The sequence below is a fragment of the Phlebotomus papatasi genome, chromosome 5, assembly GCF_024763615.1.
Source record: "Phlebotomus papatasi isolate M1 chromosome 5, Ppap_2.1, whole genome shotgun sequence".
In the NCBI taxonomy this organism is placed as follows: Eukaryota; Metazoa; Arthropoda; class Insecta; order Diptera; family Psychodidae; genus Phlebotomus; species Phlebotomus papatasi.
In genome coordinates, this window is record NC_077226.1 from 2,776,656 (window position 1) to 2,795,201 (window position 18,546).

The following is an 18,546-nucleotide window of genomic DNA, read 5'->3' on the forward strand; positions in this document are numbered from 1 at the left end:
CTATCACAGCGCCACCTGTGGTGACTTTTTGAACTTCCATCTGAAAGTGCTCATCGAGACGAAACCAAAAAGGTAAAATTTAGGTCGCTATGTTAATTAGAACCGGAGATAGAGGCCGGTCAATGTTCGAACTTTGACCCCTTATAGCTCGGGTCAGGGGTTATGGATCGACTTAAGGTTTTTTTTTTGTTTGATAGGTATAATCAACGGCTACAACATACTAAAATTTCAGCCCGATGCACAATGGAATTTTTGAGTTATTTAACTTATAAGATTTAAAAAATTTCTTTTTAATAATAGCGCCCCTAGCGGTGGTTTTATGAACTTGCGATGTTAGAAGGGGAAGTGGCATTTCACTAGAGCTTTCCAAAAAGTCCTCACTTTTTAAATTCTGACAATTAGAACCGGAGTTATGGCCATTTTAAGAATTGATTTTTGGACCCTTATAGCTCGGGTCAGGGGGGTCGGGGGACCTTAAGTTTGGTATTGATGGAAAGGTCTAAGGCCCAGCTATAACATACTAAAATTTGAGCCCGCTCGATGCCATAGGGGCGGAGCTATTGAGAAAACAATAAAAGGGGGGGTCTTCAAAATGGCGGAAGGAGGGGTGGGGGGTCAATGCACCAAGTTGCAATTTTTACCCGATATATAACCTTTGCCGAAAACCGCAAGTCGATATCTCTTTTAGTTTAGGAGCTATTAAGCTCCAAAGAGTGGCCGGTCGGCCGGCCGGGAACGTAAAATAGCCACATATATATTCGTGATCAGGAAGTGGCGAAACACATTTTGGCCAAGTTTGAGGTCGATCGGACGACATGAAATTTTGTTAGGATTATAGTACAGTAGACTCTCTCAAATTCGGGCATATAGGACCGAAATATCAGCCGAATTAGACAGAAATTCGGGCGACATGTGCATATAGATATTGAGTTTACAGACTGATATATATCGTAAATTTCATGAAAATCCCTCAATAATGCAAAATCATATCAAAACTAAGACAAACCATGCTAAATTTGAGCATATTTGATTCATTTGATAATCATAATCAAACTTGAAAAATGACAACAAACGTTTTTCAAATGTAACCGCTGCCCGAATTAAAAAGTAGCCCGATCTTAAAAGAGCCGAATTTGCGAGAGTCTACTGTAGGTGAGATTGTTAAGAATCTCACCTAATATTACTATTACTATCATTTTGGTCTACATTTCAGCCATTGTCGCTTTTCTGTCAGTCCATCCAAGTCCTTGATATTTTGCATTCATTCCGAGTTAGCTCACGTTAAGAATATCACACAATAAGCTGATCTGTAGCACTATAGTCTATAAAATTCTGAATTATATAGAGACTTTATTCTCTGGCACTTCCACTTCCAAACACTTCCACGCCACTTCATTTTCAGCTGTACACCACTTCCGACCCTAATATCTCCCCCTTGCACAATGCTTATCTTCTGTGATTTGTTTCATCGTATGGGAATAGCTCAAAATGATTAATTTCCCAGGAATTCCATCAAATTTGCCAGGAATGTACACCATTTCCTACAAATGTCTCCCCCTTGGAATCACTTTGAATGCCAAATGGCCGAATGAAAAAGTCGTTGATATTTGAAAATAGCGCAGGAAGCACCCTGTGGCGCTAGTGTCTTGCGGTGAATTGTGTCATCCAGGTGGAGCCATTTAAAGGTGACCCAATGCTATGATTGAAAAATTGTGGCGCATGAGCCGTTTTGGCCGACTCGAAGGAAAAATGCACCGCTGCAACGTCAGTCGCTTTTTGGCAGTGTATTCGGCAGGTGGCTCCATCTGTACTCCCGCCCACCCCCAAAACACACAACCACAAAAAAAAAAATCTCACCAGAAAACCGACGGAGCACAGCGCGCCCCAATTCATCCAATTCGATCACCGCGAAGACGTGAAGGAAAAAAGAAAAAACAGACGTAAGAATCTCCTAAATCACAAGCAATCAATCAATTAACAGAAGACAGCCCAAGAATGTCGCCTACAAGTGGACTATTGACCATCTGCCTCTGCCTTTTGGGCATTTCGGGTGAGTCTAAAGTCGCATGGATTATGTAATACACATCATTTCAGGCTTTAATCGATTTTTTTTTGTCTGCCCTCAATTTTTTTTTTAGTCCCAAATTAGGTTAACAATTTAGTTACATTCACTCCTCTAAATTGGATTATTCATTGTACTACTGCAATTATTTTTATACATCAAATTATTTTATCTCAATTTTTTTTTTTCGTTGTTATTGTGTAATCTTGTTTTTTGTGTAAAGTGTCCATGGGAATTTTCAAGGATTTATACTGGAAAATTCCCATGGAAGATGAGAAATCCTAAAGCCGACACGTTTGTGCTCTAAATCGGGATACTGGAAATGTCCGGGAGTATCCTTGGACATTTTTCCATCAATATTTCCACCTTTCCCCGGATGAAAGGTCTTTGAATCTTCAAGACTTTTTCCTCATGGATTTCCCAGGGGGAAATTCAGGGAAACGAGAAATTATTTTCCTGGAATAATTTATGGGTTTTCAGGTCTCCTTGAGATTATCCCTGATGAAATAGAGATTGATTAGGGATTTCCAGTTCTGGTGCTATCTCTCAAGACTAATCCCAGAGTATTGTATTACCTTTGGAAGCTTCAAGACCGGAAATTTAAACTGTGTCTGCTTCAGTATTTCCAGCAAAAACCGGGTATTTTTGATATTCCTGGCGGTTCTACTCTGAAATCCTTATCCCGGTACGAGGGTAGGATCCAGGTTCAGGGATTTGCAAATAATTTAATTTATATTTATATTTATTCGATTAAAAGTACAGGTAGGGTAAGTGTGCCAAATTTCGGCATAGTTGCATGTAAGCACCGAAGTCCTAAGTTTGAAATGCAATATTTTTAATAAATATTGATATTTTTTGTTACTTCCTTTTCGGGAGGGTTGTGTGGAGCCTTCAAGACTAGTTTATCATTTTTGTTTTCTTTAAATCACTTCCTAAAATATTGAAAAATTAATAAAAATATGGACATTGCTTTGGGTAGTATTTCGGCCACTTTGTGTGAAATTTCGGCCACTTTTTATCTGACCACCCTTTGTAACGGAACGGATAGAAAATTTCAAAACGTCAAAAGGAATGAGTTTAATATTTAACTTAATACGTTTATATGACTCACAAGCCCTGAGATCTTCCGTGTAATTTGTCCTAAACACCTGAAGAGTAGCATCTCAAATTTACGCGCAGATTACCGTAGTAATTTGCTCTTCCTGAACTCTTTCAATGCCTTTCCACATCATCTTTTTCATAGAAGCGATAGTTTTTTTCTCTGGACATTGTAGAACTCAGAAATTGAAAAAGAAAACATAAAATTAATAAGAAATTTAGGAAAGCAAAAGATGTTGCCGGAATAGGAAACACTACCTCACCGGAGAGACGCTCACAGAGTATATACTTTTTTACGCGAAATACAGGATCCAGCTGGGAAATTTTACCCGAAATTTAAAGATTGATTCACTATTAACATAAACAGAAACAATCTATAATGAAAACTAATCAATTTTCATGAAAAACACCGAAGGAAAACCTTCTGCACTTCACCACAAATCACAAGACTGCTAAAGACACAATCGATCTGTCACATTTTTTGTAAGACTCTTTCCACACTGAGTTTTTACAACACAATTTAAATTCAAATTATACCTAAAATTGAACGGTATTTGTGTTAATACATCCTAAAATGAATAAATATTTGAAAGCAAAATGAATTCATTGACTATTCGAAGATTACATACATAATTTTAATTAATTTATTTCCATGGCCGAAATTACACTCAAAGTGGCCGAAATTAGAAGCTGGCCGAAATTTGGCACACTTCCCCTATATATACAATTTAAGTAGGGTAAGTGCTCATAATTTTGGACAGTTTCTAAATTTGGACACTTTGAGGGTAAAATTGGACACTAAAAATAAATTGATTAAAATTATGGATTTTTATTCCAATATTTGATGAAAAATGAATTCTATCTAAATATTTGTTCTTTTTGGAAGATTTTGACACTAAATACGTTAAATTTTGAATATGATTTGAGTTGAAATTGCTTTGTTGAAAATTCAGTGTGAGCAATTGCTTACGAGAAGTAATCTTGTACTGCAATACAGAGGAAGTTCGTGGGCGGAAGTCGATGGCAGCGTAAGCAGGGACTTGAGGTCCTCCAAAGCCTGGCTTGATGAACATAACATGGTTATCAGTAACAAATCAAGGGCTATGCGTTTTCTCCCTCGAAAATCAGATACTACTCCTGAACCTATTGTATGTCATTCATCTGTTTGTAATGGATACGTCTGTCGAAACTCTTGCTTAACAATTCCATATGTTGAAGAGTTTTGTTACCTTGGAGTAACTATTGACGCCTCACTCAATTGGAAGCCTCAAATCCAAAAACTGAAAAATAGCCTGCTCTCTATTATTAGTAGTTTATTTCATATTGGCCGCTTGTCCCCTTTGAGTGTCTCCCGCATGTTTTATTTCGCGTGTGTAGACTCTCGCTTACAGTATGGTCTTACACTTTGGGGCAGTGCCTATCACACTAACTTAAAGCCCGTGAGAATGGCTCAAAGAAGTGCTTTGAGAGCCATACTTCGTAAAAGTAAGCGCGATTCCTTATTTAAGTCGTTCATTGATCTCCGTATACTCCCTCTCTCGTACAGTTTTAAATATAAGACTCTTAGAGTGTTTTTTGTCCGTGGTGGTTTTTATAATACTAATAGAGGTAGACCACTGCGAAGTGTAGCACCCGCAGCAGTTCTATTTCCGCGGAAGGAACTTTTTAAAAGATCCTTTTTATATGTGGCACCTTCTCTATATAATGAACTGCCTCTAAACTTGAAAGAACCACATATAAGCTACCAGACCTTTTCGAATCGATTGAAGCGCTTGATTTGGGCGGAGTATTGCGCTGAACGTCCGGGGTTCATTTCCGCCGCGGGATAGTTACATAATGCGATGCGTGCTTGGGATAATCCAGTCTCTGCTTCTTATGAGTGGTTGGCGGCTTGCAGGGATACCTTATGTACTGCCTAGGCTAACTCGTTTATCCTGAAACTGAAGCTCCCTCACTAGCTTTGCCTATGTCTGGGTTTTTCTCTCGGCCTTCAGCTTCTCTTTTGCCCGAAATTGTGAAGGTCAGGTGGGCGCGGGAGGCTTTGGGGTTTGCCACGGCGGGGGTTTTCTTTGGGTTGTTGTCGGGCTCTGGGAGGCGGTGGCTGGTGTCCCGGGTTCTTGTTGCGTGTGTGGATGTCCCGTATTTGATTACTTCTGCTGATGCTCGGGTCTCACTTTTCATATGCGCATTAGAATTTGTAGTCTTTTTTGTATTATTTGATTTGCACTCGTGTAGTTTCTGACATTCTGCTTGATCTTGTTCTATTTTGTTTTGTCTTTTTCTCCACGTCTCTTCATTTTTCATCGCGTGTCTATTCACTTTTTTTTTTCTTGTTTGATTTTCTTTTTGTTTTCTTCTGGGGGCCTCTTCGCGGCCTTCATACGTTTGACAGTTTTGGTTTTCTTTGTATCCCTGGTGTTGATTATTCCCTTTCCCCATCATCCATTCCTATCCCCTGCTTAGTCTCCAGCAAATACGTACTCCTCCTAGGAGTCCATGCTGGGACCCACCTCTTTCCATCTGCAAAGCTTCTCAAAACACACTCATATATTGTCTAATGATGAATTGTGAAAATTAATATGGCCTATACGACCAGTGATTCGGGATTTTCTGCCGTCTTGCCCGATGAGGTCGGTTGTGAAGTCGGCGGCAGCCGCAGATGGTTTAAGAGCAAATAAATCTATCTATCTATCTATCTATCTATATGACAGAACTTCGTGGCTTACTTCAGTCTTATTTAGTTTTGGTCAAGTACTAACAAAGTTTGTTCGCTGTTTTTGAGTGATATTATTGAATATTCATTGAATATTGTGTTGATTCACGTTACTGATGATTTGTACATTTGACCTGAAGTGAGATTTGCCTTGCGAATTTGATTTTTCGTGTGAAAAATGGGAAATTTTTTAAGACATTCACCAGTGAGGTGATGGCTCTTATTTTGGACAGGTGTTTTTCTCACGAAATTTCGTGAAATTTTAGCTTTTGTGATGACTAGGTTGGACAAATGCCTGGAGAAACAAAGGAGCATCATCTCTACGAAAGAGATGTAGTGAGAAATGCCTTGAAAGGCTCCCGGAAAGGCCAGGGAATGCGCGAATCCGCACGTACTTGGAGTATCGAAGTCAACTCACTTTAATGAATGATATGGAAAGTTTCCGGGCTTCTTGTGACATTCTACGTTTCCTTTCCATGAACAGGAAGAGGACTTGGTAAGATTGGTTCATCAAATGAAGAACAATGGGCATCCTATTGAGGCGGATTATCTGTCCAAATTTACAGACAAGTTGTAAAAATTAATAACCAAGTTGTCCAAAATAAGAGTCAAATTCACCTCTACATATCAATTCATTTTTAAACGTATTAAAACTAATTTTAGTAAAAATGAGATGATAAATAGCTTGCTAAGTTTCTAAAGAACCCTTCTGAAAAGAGAGTAACAAGAAATGTCAATTAGTATTGAAAATATCACACTTCAAACTTGGAAATTCGATGCTTATAAGCAGACTGTCCAAAATTATAAGAACTTCCCCTAAGTGTTCCAATTTTGATTTAATTGCTACATCTTTAATTCAGAGTATATTATAAGTATTAAACAGAGGTTTAGAATAGAAGAATATATAAATTAGATTTAGGTGACTTTTACTTAATGAATGATATTTGACAGATTAGCAATATTACAATAGAGCTTTTTGCAAATAGGACACTTTTGAATCTTTCCTTTTAAATTGTTTAAACTGTTTATACGTACAGTAGATTCTCTCAAATTTGAGCACTTTAGGACCGAAATGTCACCCGAATTAGATAGAAATTCAGGCGTCAAACTTTCTATTTATCTACATTTTTATATCAAGTTTACATATCAATATTTAACTTAAATTCCATTAAAACAAAAAACCCTTAATAATGCAAAATAACATTACAACTAAGAAAAACCAAGGAAATTTTGAGCATACAGTAGACTCTCACTCAATCGGCTCTTTTTCAATCGGGCAAAAAATTTTGTTGACAATTTTCACGTTTAATTATGAAGGTAATTCGCTCAAATTCGCTGTAGTTCTTCCTATTTTATCGTGATTCTTTATAATTGAGCGCTTTTTGTGGAATTTACAAAGGCTTTGACGCTCAATTCTATCGCTAAATCGGATGACATTTTGCCCCATATTCCCGATTGAGAGAGAGTCTACTGTATTTGCTTCATTTAACAAGAAGAAGAAGAAAATGTGAAAAATATCAACAAATTTTTTTCAAATTTAACTGCTGCCCGAATTAAAAAGTAGACCGATCTTAACCCTTTAAGGACGAGAAGCTTTCCGCTGAGCGAAATTCAATGAAATCAAGTTTCCCTCGATTTAGCCTAAATAAGAGATTTAAGGTTAAAAAGAAATTTTCCCATCTGTAGGAGTCCTGGAAAACTATGGGTCATATATGACCCAATCGTCCATAAAGGTAAAAAAAGCACAAAATTTTCCAGACGACTAGTTTACTCGTTTGCTCTGTTATTTTTGAAAGATAAATAACTTGAATATATTTGTAGTAATAAAAAAATATATATTTAGAGTACAAGTAGAAATTAAAACGATCAAAAATTAAATTATAGAAATGTTACATTCAATTTTTTGGTTTCAAAGACTCTTGAAGACTCGTACACAAAAACAATAATTTTTATCAAAAAAATGTATTATTGTTTACTTAATTTTTAATTTTTATAATATTCATCGAAAGAATTGCGAGTACTGGTAACATAGAGATAAATGTCGCATGCCTCACAAATACAATTGGTCTTATAATCCTTTTTCGCTGTTTTTTTGATTGAGCTGTACGTGTTTTTGAGCGCAATCTTAACCGTTTTATGATTCAGTTATTCGTAATTTTAAGCTCATTTACCGTTTTATGATTGAGCTTTGCGTGATTTTAAGCGTATATACCGTTTTATGAGTAATCTGTGCGTGATTTTAAGCACAATAACTGTTTTATGATTGAGCGGTGCGTGATTTTAAGTGCATTTACCATTTATGTGATTGAGCTATTCGTAATTTTAAGCTCAATATTAACCATTTTATAATTCAGCTGCGCATGATTTTAAGTGCATTTACCGTTTTATGATTGAGCTGTGTGTGATTTTTAGCGTTATAACTGTTTTGTGATTGAGCTATTCCGGATTTTAAGCGGTTTTATCGTTTTATAGTTGAGCTGTGAGTGATTTTCAGCGTATTAACTGTCTTGCAATTGAGCTGTGCGTGTTTTATTTATTTTTTTTTATTTACCAAACACGGACATAAAACAAACATTTAACATAATTGTCGCTCGTCACAATATTTTCTTCAAACTGCATCATCCATATACTCTACGTGCCTTTTTTTTTGCGTTGAAAGTACTCCAAATGTGCGATTTGTGGATGTAGTTAAAAATATTTTATTTATCTTGTCACAATTTCTAAGAGAGGAATGATACTATTTTTGTTGCAATACTTTTAGGAGAGGGACTACATAGTCTTTCCGTACAGAAGTAGGTCTTGAAAAATTCGACAAATCTATTTGAAGATCCAAAAAAGAGACTTTCTTACTTCTTAATACTTTCGCAAGGTGGATGAGGTACATCCTGTTCGAATTTCGAAGTGCTCAAGTGTCAAAATGTGACGGTCTTCACATTGTTGTGAGGAAAAAAACTGAACAACGACGTTTACTTTTTTCGCCCCAGTATTTAATCACTCCATAATCACTGACTAACTATTTTGCGAGCTTTTTAGTATTATATTTAGTATGAAAATTCAAAATTGAATTTGAATACTTCGAACTTCAACGACTTTTTGTGCAAATAGAGTTCCATTTACCTTTCATCCAAGACACTTTCGGAGAATCAAAATCTACTTCTGTTTGAGCTCAGTGTGTTACATTTTCTAAAATTGTTGTTATTCTATTTACAGCGACATCTGCCATAATGTGCTATCACTGCAATAGCGAATACGATCCTCAGTGTGCTGATCCATTTGTTAAGTACGATTTGGGCATTAAAAATTGTTCGTATGAAAATGAATTGGATCATTTACCAAATGTCCAAGCTACACTCTGCCGAAAGACAACTCAAAAGGGTAATTTATCTTGCATTTTATTAATTCCAAGAGGCTGCTTAAGGACCAAAAATGACACTTGACTCTGTGGATTTGGCACCTGTCACCTGTCACACTACTTTAACTGTCAATGTGTAATTTTTGGTCCCAAGCAGCCGAATGTCCAGGAGATTTTTTTAGTGGAATTACAGGAATTTTCCATTGGTATTTCTTGCAGTTTACGGTGAAATCCGTGTGTGGCGCGGCTGTGGCTATGTAAGGGACAAGCGAGACGATAAGGAATGCATGAAAAGGAGCGGCACTCACGATGTCCAAGCTCTCTATTGCTCCTGCACAACGGATCTGTGCAACACAGCTACAAACGTCAATGCCGGCGTTGGCATTGCCCTAGCTGTCATTGCCATCTGGACGTTAATTTAAAAACAGAAAATATTTGAATTAGTGTCCTAGAGAGAGAGCATCATGCTACACGAAAACCCTTGTAGATAAAAAAAAAAAGAAGTAAAAAAAAAGAAGATTAAAAAGACAGAGAAGAAATTTAACTGCAAAAAAAAGCAACTTAGGAATCGTAGATAGAGCGAAGTTTTTGAAAAAAACAAAATGAAGAAAAAAAAAACGTATCTAAATTGAGGCAATTTCTACACGATTGCACCCTCATCAAGTGCTTAGAAAATTAATTATGTTCAATTTTTAAACAATTTATTTTCAAAAAAAAAAAAAAAAGGAAAACTTAAAAAAAGACCGCTTAAAAAACTGAATTTATTTCAATCTTTAGGCATTGTAGCTAAAAAAAATAAATAAATAAATAAAGCAAAAATAAAAATCGGTAGAATTCGAGGAGAATAATTAAAAAAAAAAAACAAAAGTATTCCAGAAAAAAAAAGAAAAGCGCAATTAAGATGGCACCCAATAAGTTGTTTTTTTTTTTTTTAAACACATCCGTCCTGCTTATTTCCACTGAGAGACAATTTCTTAAATTTATTAATTAAAAAGAAAAAAAATAGCGAAGGAAAAGAAAGAAATTTAAAAGTAAAAAAAAACTGTTAAGAAATTGATATATCATTCTGTTGGAATTGTCACTGTATTGTTGATAGATTTAAAATAACAACAACAAAAAAAATGCGATCTATTGTTATTTATTGAAAAGAAAAAAAGAAATAAAAAAGTGCTTTTATTCGAAAGAACGACTTTTTCTTAAATTTTTTTTTAGCAAATGTGCAATGGTTTGGTGCACTGAGAAAAAAAAAGAGGCTACGATTAACTTTTTTTCGGGTGTAAAAATATATCAACATTTTTTAATGTTAATTTTACACCTTTTGAGGGTAAAATCAACATGAAAAAAGAGTAACTTTAACCTTTAATACACCTAAAAAGGGCAGTATTTACACCGATTTCGGATCAATACTGCAGGGTAAAATTAATATTTCCGGAATGTTATTTTGACTTTTTCGGATTTCTCTCAGTGTGGAGACTGGGGCAAAAAGTAACAAATCGAAAAATTCATAATTCAATATCTTCCAAGATAAAAGAGATAGCAGCTTCAAATTTTTTCCATAGATCTTCTTCAATGTCGAAAGTTTCTAAGAATTCGAACAAGGAATTTACAAAATAAAAAAATATCGAAATTTTTAGATCTATTTTTGAAATATTTTCCTTGCAGATGATAATAATTTTAACCGAATTATTTTCCAAAATTGATGCAACTGATGAATATTTCCTAAATTTTCAATTTCAATTTATTGATAGCACACAAAAAATAGGGTAGTTCCCTCTTACAAATTTGTGGCAGGTAAAACTAAAAAAAAAGTAAGAAAAAAAAATAACAAAAAACAATAGAAAGAGAAAAAGGAAAGAGAAAAGTGAAGTACATTAAAACTAAAACTAAAGAGAAAGAAGTTGCCCACCATGTTCACTCTGAATATAATCTCGAAATAATTATAGCCTGCGACTTTTTTGGATTTAAGAGTAATACATTCGAAGTGGACCAGTGCTCAACTCTCGCCAAGTTCTCATTCATTTAGCTTAAAAGTAGAGGAAGGGTCAGAAGGATCAGCTTCTACGTAGATTTGGAGGTCGTCTGCATACAAGTGGTATGAACAGTTGCGCAGGACAGAGGGTAAATCATTAATAAAAAGAGAAAATAAAAGTGGACCAAGAATAGAGCCTTGGCCAATGCCTTTAGTTAGATAGGCCGGAGCGGAAAATTCGTCCCCAAACCAGAGGAACCAATATTTAAGGAAAAAGTCGTTTTTCTGCTTTTGTAGTGGTAGTCGCCAGCATTTGAAAAAGACGTCGCTGAGATTGATTTTCAAAGACAATTTATGAAGTCTAATTAATGAAATTCCAATAAAAATTGGTGTTAACATAAAGAAAATAGTTTTTAGAATTAGTTTAGTAACACAGAATTGGATAAAAGGCGTGATTTGACAGTAAAAATAGGTTAAATATGGGTTGCCCAGCGACTTTTGCAATATTTCATAATTCGTGGAAAATTATGAAAATGCCGTCGAATATCGGTGATTTATGAAATGAAAAAGAAAATTTGTGAGTTTTGGAAGCATTTGTGACTATTTATTTTTTATATTGTCCGTGAAAAATCCTCAGGAAAATGTCTTGAAAAAGTGCTTGCTTTGTTCGAAGAAATGCACCAAAACGGTTGAGCTGTCAAATAGAAGATGGCGGACAGTGCCCTTTAGGACATTTCTCTTGATGTTTTTCACGTAATTTTGCACGGAAATAAGTGAATTTCCGCAGTAAGTTCATTATAAATTATTAAAGAAGTGACCAGTGAAGAGCTTTGTGGGAAAATTCTGTGATTTTTCCTGTTTTTTCTTGTGTTTTTTTTTAGTGTGAAAATTGTCCTGGAAAGGAGAGGATGAAAACTACATTTTTCATTTGTTTTGGGGCTCTTGGGGGTTTTTCTTAATCATCCTGGCATTCTAACTTCTCTGGAGGGGGCCCTAGAAGTACTAGGTAGCCTCCCAGACAATCCGTGTGCTGTTTCGAAGCCCTCCGGACACTGAAATTCATTCCATTAGACCACCATAAGTGTCATTGACTCGAAAAAATCCTTTTTATCCTTCTAGAAAATGGATTAATCTCACATCCCTTACATTGTAAGGATTCTAGAATAGTTTCTTTATCTTTGTAAATGAAGAAAAAAATAAAACACCTACAAGAAACATAAAATTTCTCCAATTTTCTATCAGTGCTCGTTAACGAACTGTCTTTTGGTCTCAAAAAAAACATGCAAATTTTACAAATTTATCACAATTGTCGCATTTTTTATATTTATTAGGCCTCTTACAACAAAATTAGGCAAGAGGAATTCCTCAAGAATAATAAAAATTCCTAAAAACATTAAAAAAACAAATGCAACATCAGCCACTTTTTTTAGTGTTGCCAGATTCGAATGCAAAAACGACTTTTTCCTTTAGTGGTGGTTCCTCTGCCCAAACTTTACTACTTGGAACCTTCCGGTGAAGTAGGACTTAATGAGAGCGACAGCAGGAGAAGAAAAATTGAAAAAGTTCATGAGTTTATAGCATACTAAGTCATGCGGCAGCCCAGAGGAACCAACATATAAGGAAAAAGTCGTTTGTCTGCTTTTGTAGTGGTAGTCGTCAGCATTTGAAAAAAACGTCGCCAAGATTGCTTTTTAAAGCCAATTTGTGAAGTTCAATTAAATGAAATTTCACTAAAAATTGGTGTAAACATAAAGAAAATAGTTTTTAGAATTAGTTTAGTGACATAGAATTAGTTAAAAGGCGTGATTTGATAGCAAAAATAGACTAAATACGGCCAGCCTAGCGATTTTTGCAACATTTCATAATTCGTGGAAAATTATTAAAATCACGTGGAAAATCGGTGATTTGTAAATTGGAACAGAAAATTGGGGAGTTTTGGAAGCTCTTCTGGCTATTTATTTTTTGAATTCTCCGTGGAAAATCTTCTAAAAATTGCCTTGAAAAAGTGCTTGCTTTGCTCGAAGAAATGCACCGCAAGACGGTTCAGTTGTCAAATAGAAGATGGCGGACAGTGCCCTTTGCGACATTTCTCTTGATGTTTTTCACGTAATTTTGCACGGAAGTAAGCAAATTCCCGTAGTTAATTCATCAAAAATTATTAAAGAAGTGGTCAGTGAAGTGATTTGTGGGAAAATTCTGTGAATTTTACCGTTTTTTCTTGTGTTTTTTTAGTGTGAAAACTGCCCTCGAAAATTGCCCTGCAGACCGTATTTGTCATCTGTTTTGGGGCTCTCGGTGGCTTTTTTTTCAGACATCCTGATACTCTATCTTCTCGGGAAGAAGCCCTAGAAGTTCTAGGTAGCCTCTCAGAGAATCTGTGTACTGTTAAGAAGCCTTCCGGATACAGAAACTAGTTCCATTATATGACCAGAAGTGTCATTGACTGGAAAGAAATTCCTTTTTGTCCTTCAAGAATTGTAAAAATTTCACATCCTTTGCACTGTAAGGATTCTAGAATAGTTTCTTTTTCTTTGTAAAGGAAAAAGAGAACAAAAAAGTTACAAGAAAGATTAAAATTTACCAATTTTCTATCAGTGTTCGTCAACCCATTGTCTTTTAGTCTCAAAAAAACCCTGCAAATTTCACAAATTTATCACAATTATCATATTTTTTAACTTTATTAGCTCTCTCTCAACAAAATTAGACAAGAAGAGTTCCTCAAGAATAATAAAAATTCCTAAAAACATTAAAAAATAAATGCAACATCAGCCCAGAGGAACCACCACTAAAGGAAAAAGTCGTTTTTCTGCTTTTGTAGTAGTAGTCGCCAGCATTTGAAATAAAACGTCGCCAAGATTGCTTTTTAAAGTCAATTTGTGAAGTTCAATTAATGAAATTTGAATAAAAATTGGTGCAAACATAAAGAAAATAGTTTTTAGAGTTAGTTTAGTGACATAGAATTGGTTAAAAGGCATGATTTGATAGCAAAAATAGGCTAAATATGGGTCGCCCAGCGACTTTTGCAACATTTCATTCTTCGTGGAAAAATATGAAAATTATGTGGAAAATTGATTATTTATGAATTGGAATAGAAAAATGGAGAGTTTTGGAAGCACTTCTGACTATTTATTTTCTGAATTATCCGTGGAAAATCTTCTAAAAATTGCTTTGAAAAAGTGCTTGCTTTGCTCGAAAAAATGCACCAAGACGGTTCAGTTGTCAAATAGAAATGGCGGACGGTGCCCTTTTGCGATATTTCTCTCGATGTTTTAACGTAATTTTGCACGGAAGAAAGCGAATTTCCGTAGATAATTCATCAAAAATTATTAAATAAGTAGCCAGTGAAGTGATTTGTGGGAGAATTCTGTGACTTTTCCTGTTTTTTCTTGAATATTTTCAGTGTGAAAATTGCCCTGCAAAAAGAGCATGCAAACTACATTTTTCTTTTATTTTGGGGATCTTAAGGGCTTTTTGGGGAATCCTGGTATTCTGTCTTCTCAGAAAGAGGCCCTAGAAGTTCTAGGTAGACTTCCTGACAATCTGCGAACTTTAAAAAACCTTCCAGACACAGAAATTCACTCCATTAGATCACCATAAGTGTCACTCACTGGAAAGAAATTCCTTTTTATCCTTCTAGAAACGGACAAATCTCACATCCTTTATACTGTAAGGATTCTAGAATAGTTTCTTTTTCTTTGTAAAGGAAGAAAAGAATAAAAAACTTACAAGAAACATAAAAATTTTCCAATTTTCTATCAGTGTTCGTTAACCCATTGTCTTTTGGTCTCGAAAAAACCTTCAAGTTTTACAAATTCATCACAATTATCATATTTTTTAACTTTATTAGCTCTCTCTCAACAAAATTAGGCAAGAAGAATTCCTCAAGAATAACAAAAAATCCTAAAAACATTGAAAAATAAATGCAACATCAGCCACTTTTTTTAGTGTTGCCAGATTAGAATGCAAAAACGACTTTTTCCTTTAGTAGTGGTTCCTCTGATCAGCCACTTTTTTTAGTGTTGCCAGATTTGAATGCAAAAATGACTTTTTCCTTTAGTAGTGGTTCCTCTGGGCAGCCCATCAACTCATCGATCCTCATCGAAAATTTTATCGGCATCACATCGATTTTTCGATGAAATTTTTGCCGCACACCGAAGAGGGGAAGTTGAAAAAAACACGTAGCAGGAGGGCGCTCGCGTCACTGGCGTCACTCTGTCATTTTGTTCCTGGCGTTCAAAGTGTTTGATCAAAGTGTTTGTGGCTTGCGAATTTTCTGCGATTTTCACGGTAAGTTTTGTGTTCTTTGTCTAATAAATTGCTGGAAAATAATCTCCAAGTAAACTGAATGTGTTTTTCAATGAAGTGTTTGCTGTTAAAGGTTTTCCCTTCTTGAAATTTGCCAAAGAAAAATACATTGTATATTTTTTGTGGGTCCGCCATTTTGAATTTTTTTACTTTTGCATATTTTTCATCTAAATTTCCCAAATGTTCTTTTATTTATTAATTTGCTAGTGCGATTTTCGTGTATATAATCGAATTGTGCACCAATGTATTTATTTTTTTCTTAAGTTTCTCTGCAGTTTTAACTAATTATGGACATTTTCTTCCATCCATTTCCAGAGAATATCATCCATTCCAAGAAAACACATTTTGTGGAGGCATTTGAGCAACTCAAGGAAAACCTCAGTCTCAGGCAGAATAAGTGTGAAATTGTGGCTCCCATATTGGGTACCTGAAACTCCTGTGGAGCTTGAGCTTGGACTTCAATTTCAATTGTGCAATCATCCAGCGTCTGTGATCTCTGCGCTGAAAAGTCTTCTTGGTGTTCCTCTTGAATTTTCACCAATTTTCAGGGTAAGTTTTCATTTTTCTTTAAAACAATCTAGTGAAATATGTTACCATAAGCTTACTGATGTGTTTTGTAAAGCTACTTTAATTGTGTTGTGTTTTTCCTGCCTCATTTTTGCGTATGAAAAATACATGGAGTAAATTTTTGACATTTCTTTTATGTATAACTCATTTTAAACTGTTTTATGTACTTCCAGAAAGTCATCAAGTCTGGAAAAGAAGGTGGAAGCAACTTCCAGAGAGGGTCTTTCGGATACTTCCAGAAACTCTTGGGCGCAGTCATTTCAACTTCCCGGATAGCGCCCCACAGAAAATCAATCCAGGATAACACACACTTATTCTACCGATGTAGAAAGATTTATCTTATGAATAAATCAATTTAAATTGAAATAAAGTATTTTCCTACTAAAATATATGTGCAGACAGCCTACTGAAAATCTCAGCAGATTTTCAGAAGTCGTGTCTGCTTGTAATCGTAGGATTCGGCATTCAGAAAATCTGCCGACATGTCAGCAGATTCCTAGAACAATTTCGGGGACCCTCTTCATATAAAAATCATCAGACAATCAGCTGACTGTCGGCATAAAGTCTGCCGACGCGCCGATTAAGTCTGCCGACATCGTGACGAAATCAGCAGACTATTTTTGATGGGCGAAGCCGCTATTCGTTTTAGAATTTTACAAAGATTCTTTTTTTTTAAATTAGGGGTTTATCTGGAAGATGATTGTCCCGTGATTGATATTGTGATTTACAATTTTTTTTGTACCTTGTATGGTTCATTTTCGTTTCTTTAAATTTTATTAATTATATTAATATCCTTGATAAATTGAAACATTTTTTTGAATTTCATTTTCATTGTCTTCTAGTGCTATTTGTGGATTTTCATTGATTTTATTCCTTCTTCTGTCCTCTTGGTATTTAGAACATTTAAAGATGATATGGTTTACAGTTTCAGCCTCTTTGCATTGATCGCATTCTTTGGATTCTTTCTTTTTGATGAGTTGTAGATGCATGAGAGCAGTGTGTCCTATTCTAATGCGGCATAGTGCTGTTACTTCTCTTCGACTTCGTCTGACGGATGTGGTCCATGGCTGTGTGGTGGGCTTGATGTCTCTGAGCTTGTTGTCTCTCATGTTCGTCCAATCACTTTTCCATTTTTGTGTTATTGTTAATTTGAAATAATTAATTATGTCCTTTGGTGAGATTTTATAGGAGTTATTAATAGAACATAGGTTAGAATCGCACGCGGCTTTATCAGCGAAATCATTACCAGTAATGGCTACATGTGACGGGATCCAGCATAGTGTTATATGTTTATTAGGTGAGATTCTTAACAATCTCACCTACTATAATCCTAACAAAATTTCATGTCCTCCGATCGACCTCAAATTTGGCCAAAATGTGTTTCGCCACTTCCTGATCACGAATATATATGTGGCTATTTTACGTTCCCGGCCGGCCGCTCTTTGGAGCTTAATAGCTCCTAAACTAAAAAAGATATCGACTTGCAGTTTTCGGCAAAGGTTATATATCGGGTGAAAATTGCAACTTGGTGCATTGACCCCCCACCCCCCACCCCTCCTTCCGCCATTTTGAAGACCCCCCTTTTTTTGTTTTCTCAATAGCTCCGCCCCTATGGCATCGATCGGGCTCAAATTTTAGTATATTATAGCTAGCCCTTAGACCTTTCCATCAATACCAAACTTAAGGTCCCCCGACCCCCCTGACCTGAGCTATAAGGGTCCAAAAAAAATTTCTTAAAATGGCCATAACTTCGGTTCTAATTGTCAGAATTTAAAAAGTGAGGGCTTTTTGGAAAGCTCTAGTGAAATGCCACTTCCCCTTCTAACATCGCAAGTTCATAAAACCACCGATAGGGGCGCTATTTTTAACAAGAAGATTTTTCAATTTTCTAAAAGTTAAATAACTCAAAAATTCCTTTGTGCATCGGGCTGAAATTTTAGTATGTTGTAGCCGTTGATTATACCTATCAAACAAAAACAAAAACCTTAAGTCGATCCATAACCCCTGACCCGAGCTATAAGGGGTCAAAGTTCGAACATTGACCGGCCTCTATCTACGGTTCTAATTAACATAGTGACCTAAATTTTATCTTTTTGGTTTCGTCTCGATGAGCACTTTCAGATGGAAGTTCAAAAAGTCACCACAGGTGGCGCTGTGATAGCGTCAAAATTCATCGAAATTCAAAGTCACTTTTCTCTAAAACGGCATTGTGCAAGTTAATGAAATTTTAGTATGTTGTAGTCCAGTCTAGGACGTTTCCAAAATGGTGCGTAGGTGCGCTGTGGTTAAAACAGAACCGGAGATATGAGGGGTCAAAATTCACAAAATTCAAAAAAATCATATCTCCGGTTCTATGTGACCGATTTTGATGAATGATGGCTTAAACGAAAGGTCTCACTAAATGCTACAACTTTCTAAAATATTTGAACTTCATAGGACCAACACCCGGGGCGCCACAATAAAAAAAAACCAATTTCAAT

At 35.7% G+C, this 18,546-nt stretch overlaps 1 protein-coding gene and 1 long non-coding RNA gene across 2 annotated transcripts; both read left to right on the forward strand.

The window, feature by feature from the left end:
• Window positions 1-1,717: 1,717 nt before the first annotated feature.
• Window positions 1,718-10,408, forward strand: LOC129808807 (uncharacterized). Its single transcript, XM_055858709.1, has 3 exons — window positions 1,718-2,050; window positions 9,084-9,248; window positions 9,445-10,408. Exons 1-3 carry the CDS (start codon window positions 1,996-1,998, stop codon window positions 9,645-9,647), a joined length of 423 nt encoding a protein of 140 aa, XP_055714684.1. The 5' UTR covers window positions 1,718-1,995; the 3' UTR covers window positions 9,648-10,408.
• A 5,026-nt stretch (window positions 10,409-15,434) lies between these two features.
• On the forward strand, window positions 15,435-16,360 carry LOC129808809 (uncharacterized). Its single transcript, XR_008752460.1, has 3 exons — window positions 15,435-15,481; window positions 15,815-16,048; window positions 16,240-16,360. It is a non-coding gene; the product is annotated as an uncharacterized LOC129808809 (long non-coding RNA).
• Window positions 16,361-18,546: the final 2,186 nt, after the last annotated feature.

What these genes read in the sequence shown, in the direction of transcription:
- LOC129808807 (XM_055858709.1), top strand. Translation starts at nt 1,996, where the DNA reads ATGTCGCCTACAAGTGGACTATTGACCATCTGCCTCTGCCTTTTGGGC. An exon ending in CTGCCTTTTGGGCATTTCGG is followed by an intron (nt 2,051 to 9,083) that starts GTGAGTCTAAAG and finishes TTCTATTTACAG; the next exon opens with CGACATCTGCCATAATGTGC. An exon ending in CCGAAAGACAACTCAAAAGG is followed by an intron (nt 9,249 to 9,444) that starts GTAATTTATCTT and finishes TATTTCTTGCAG; the next exon opens with TTTACGGTGAAATCCGTGTG.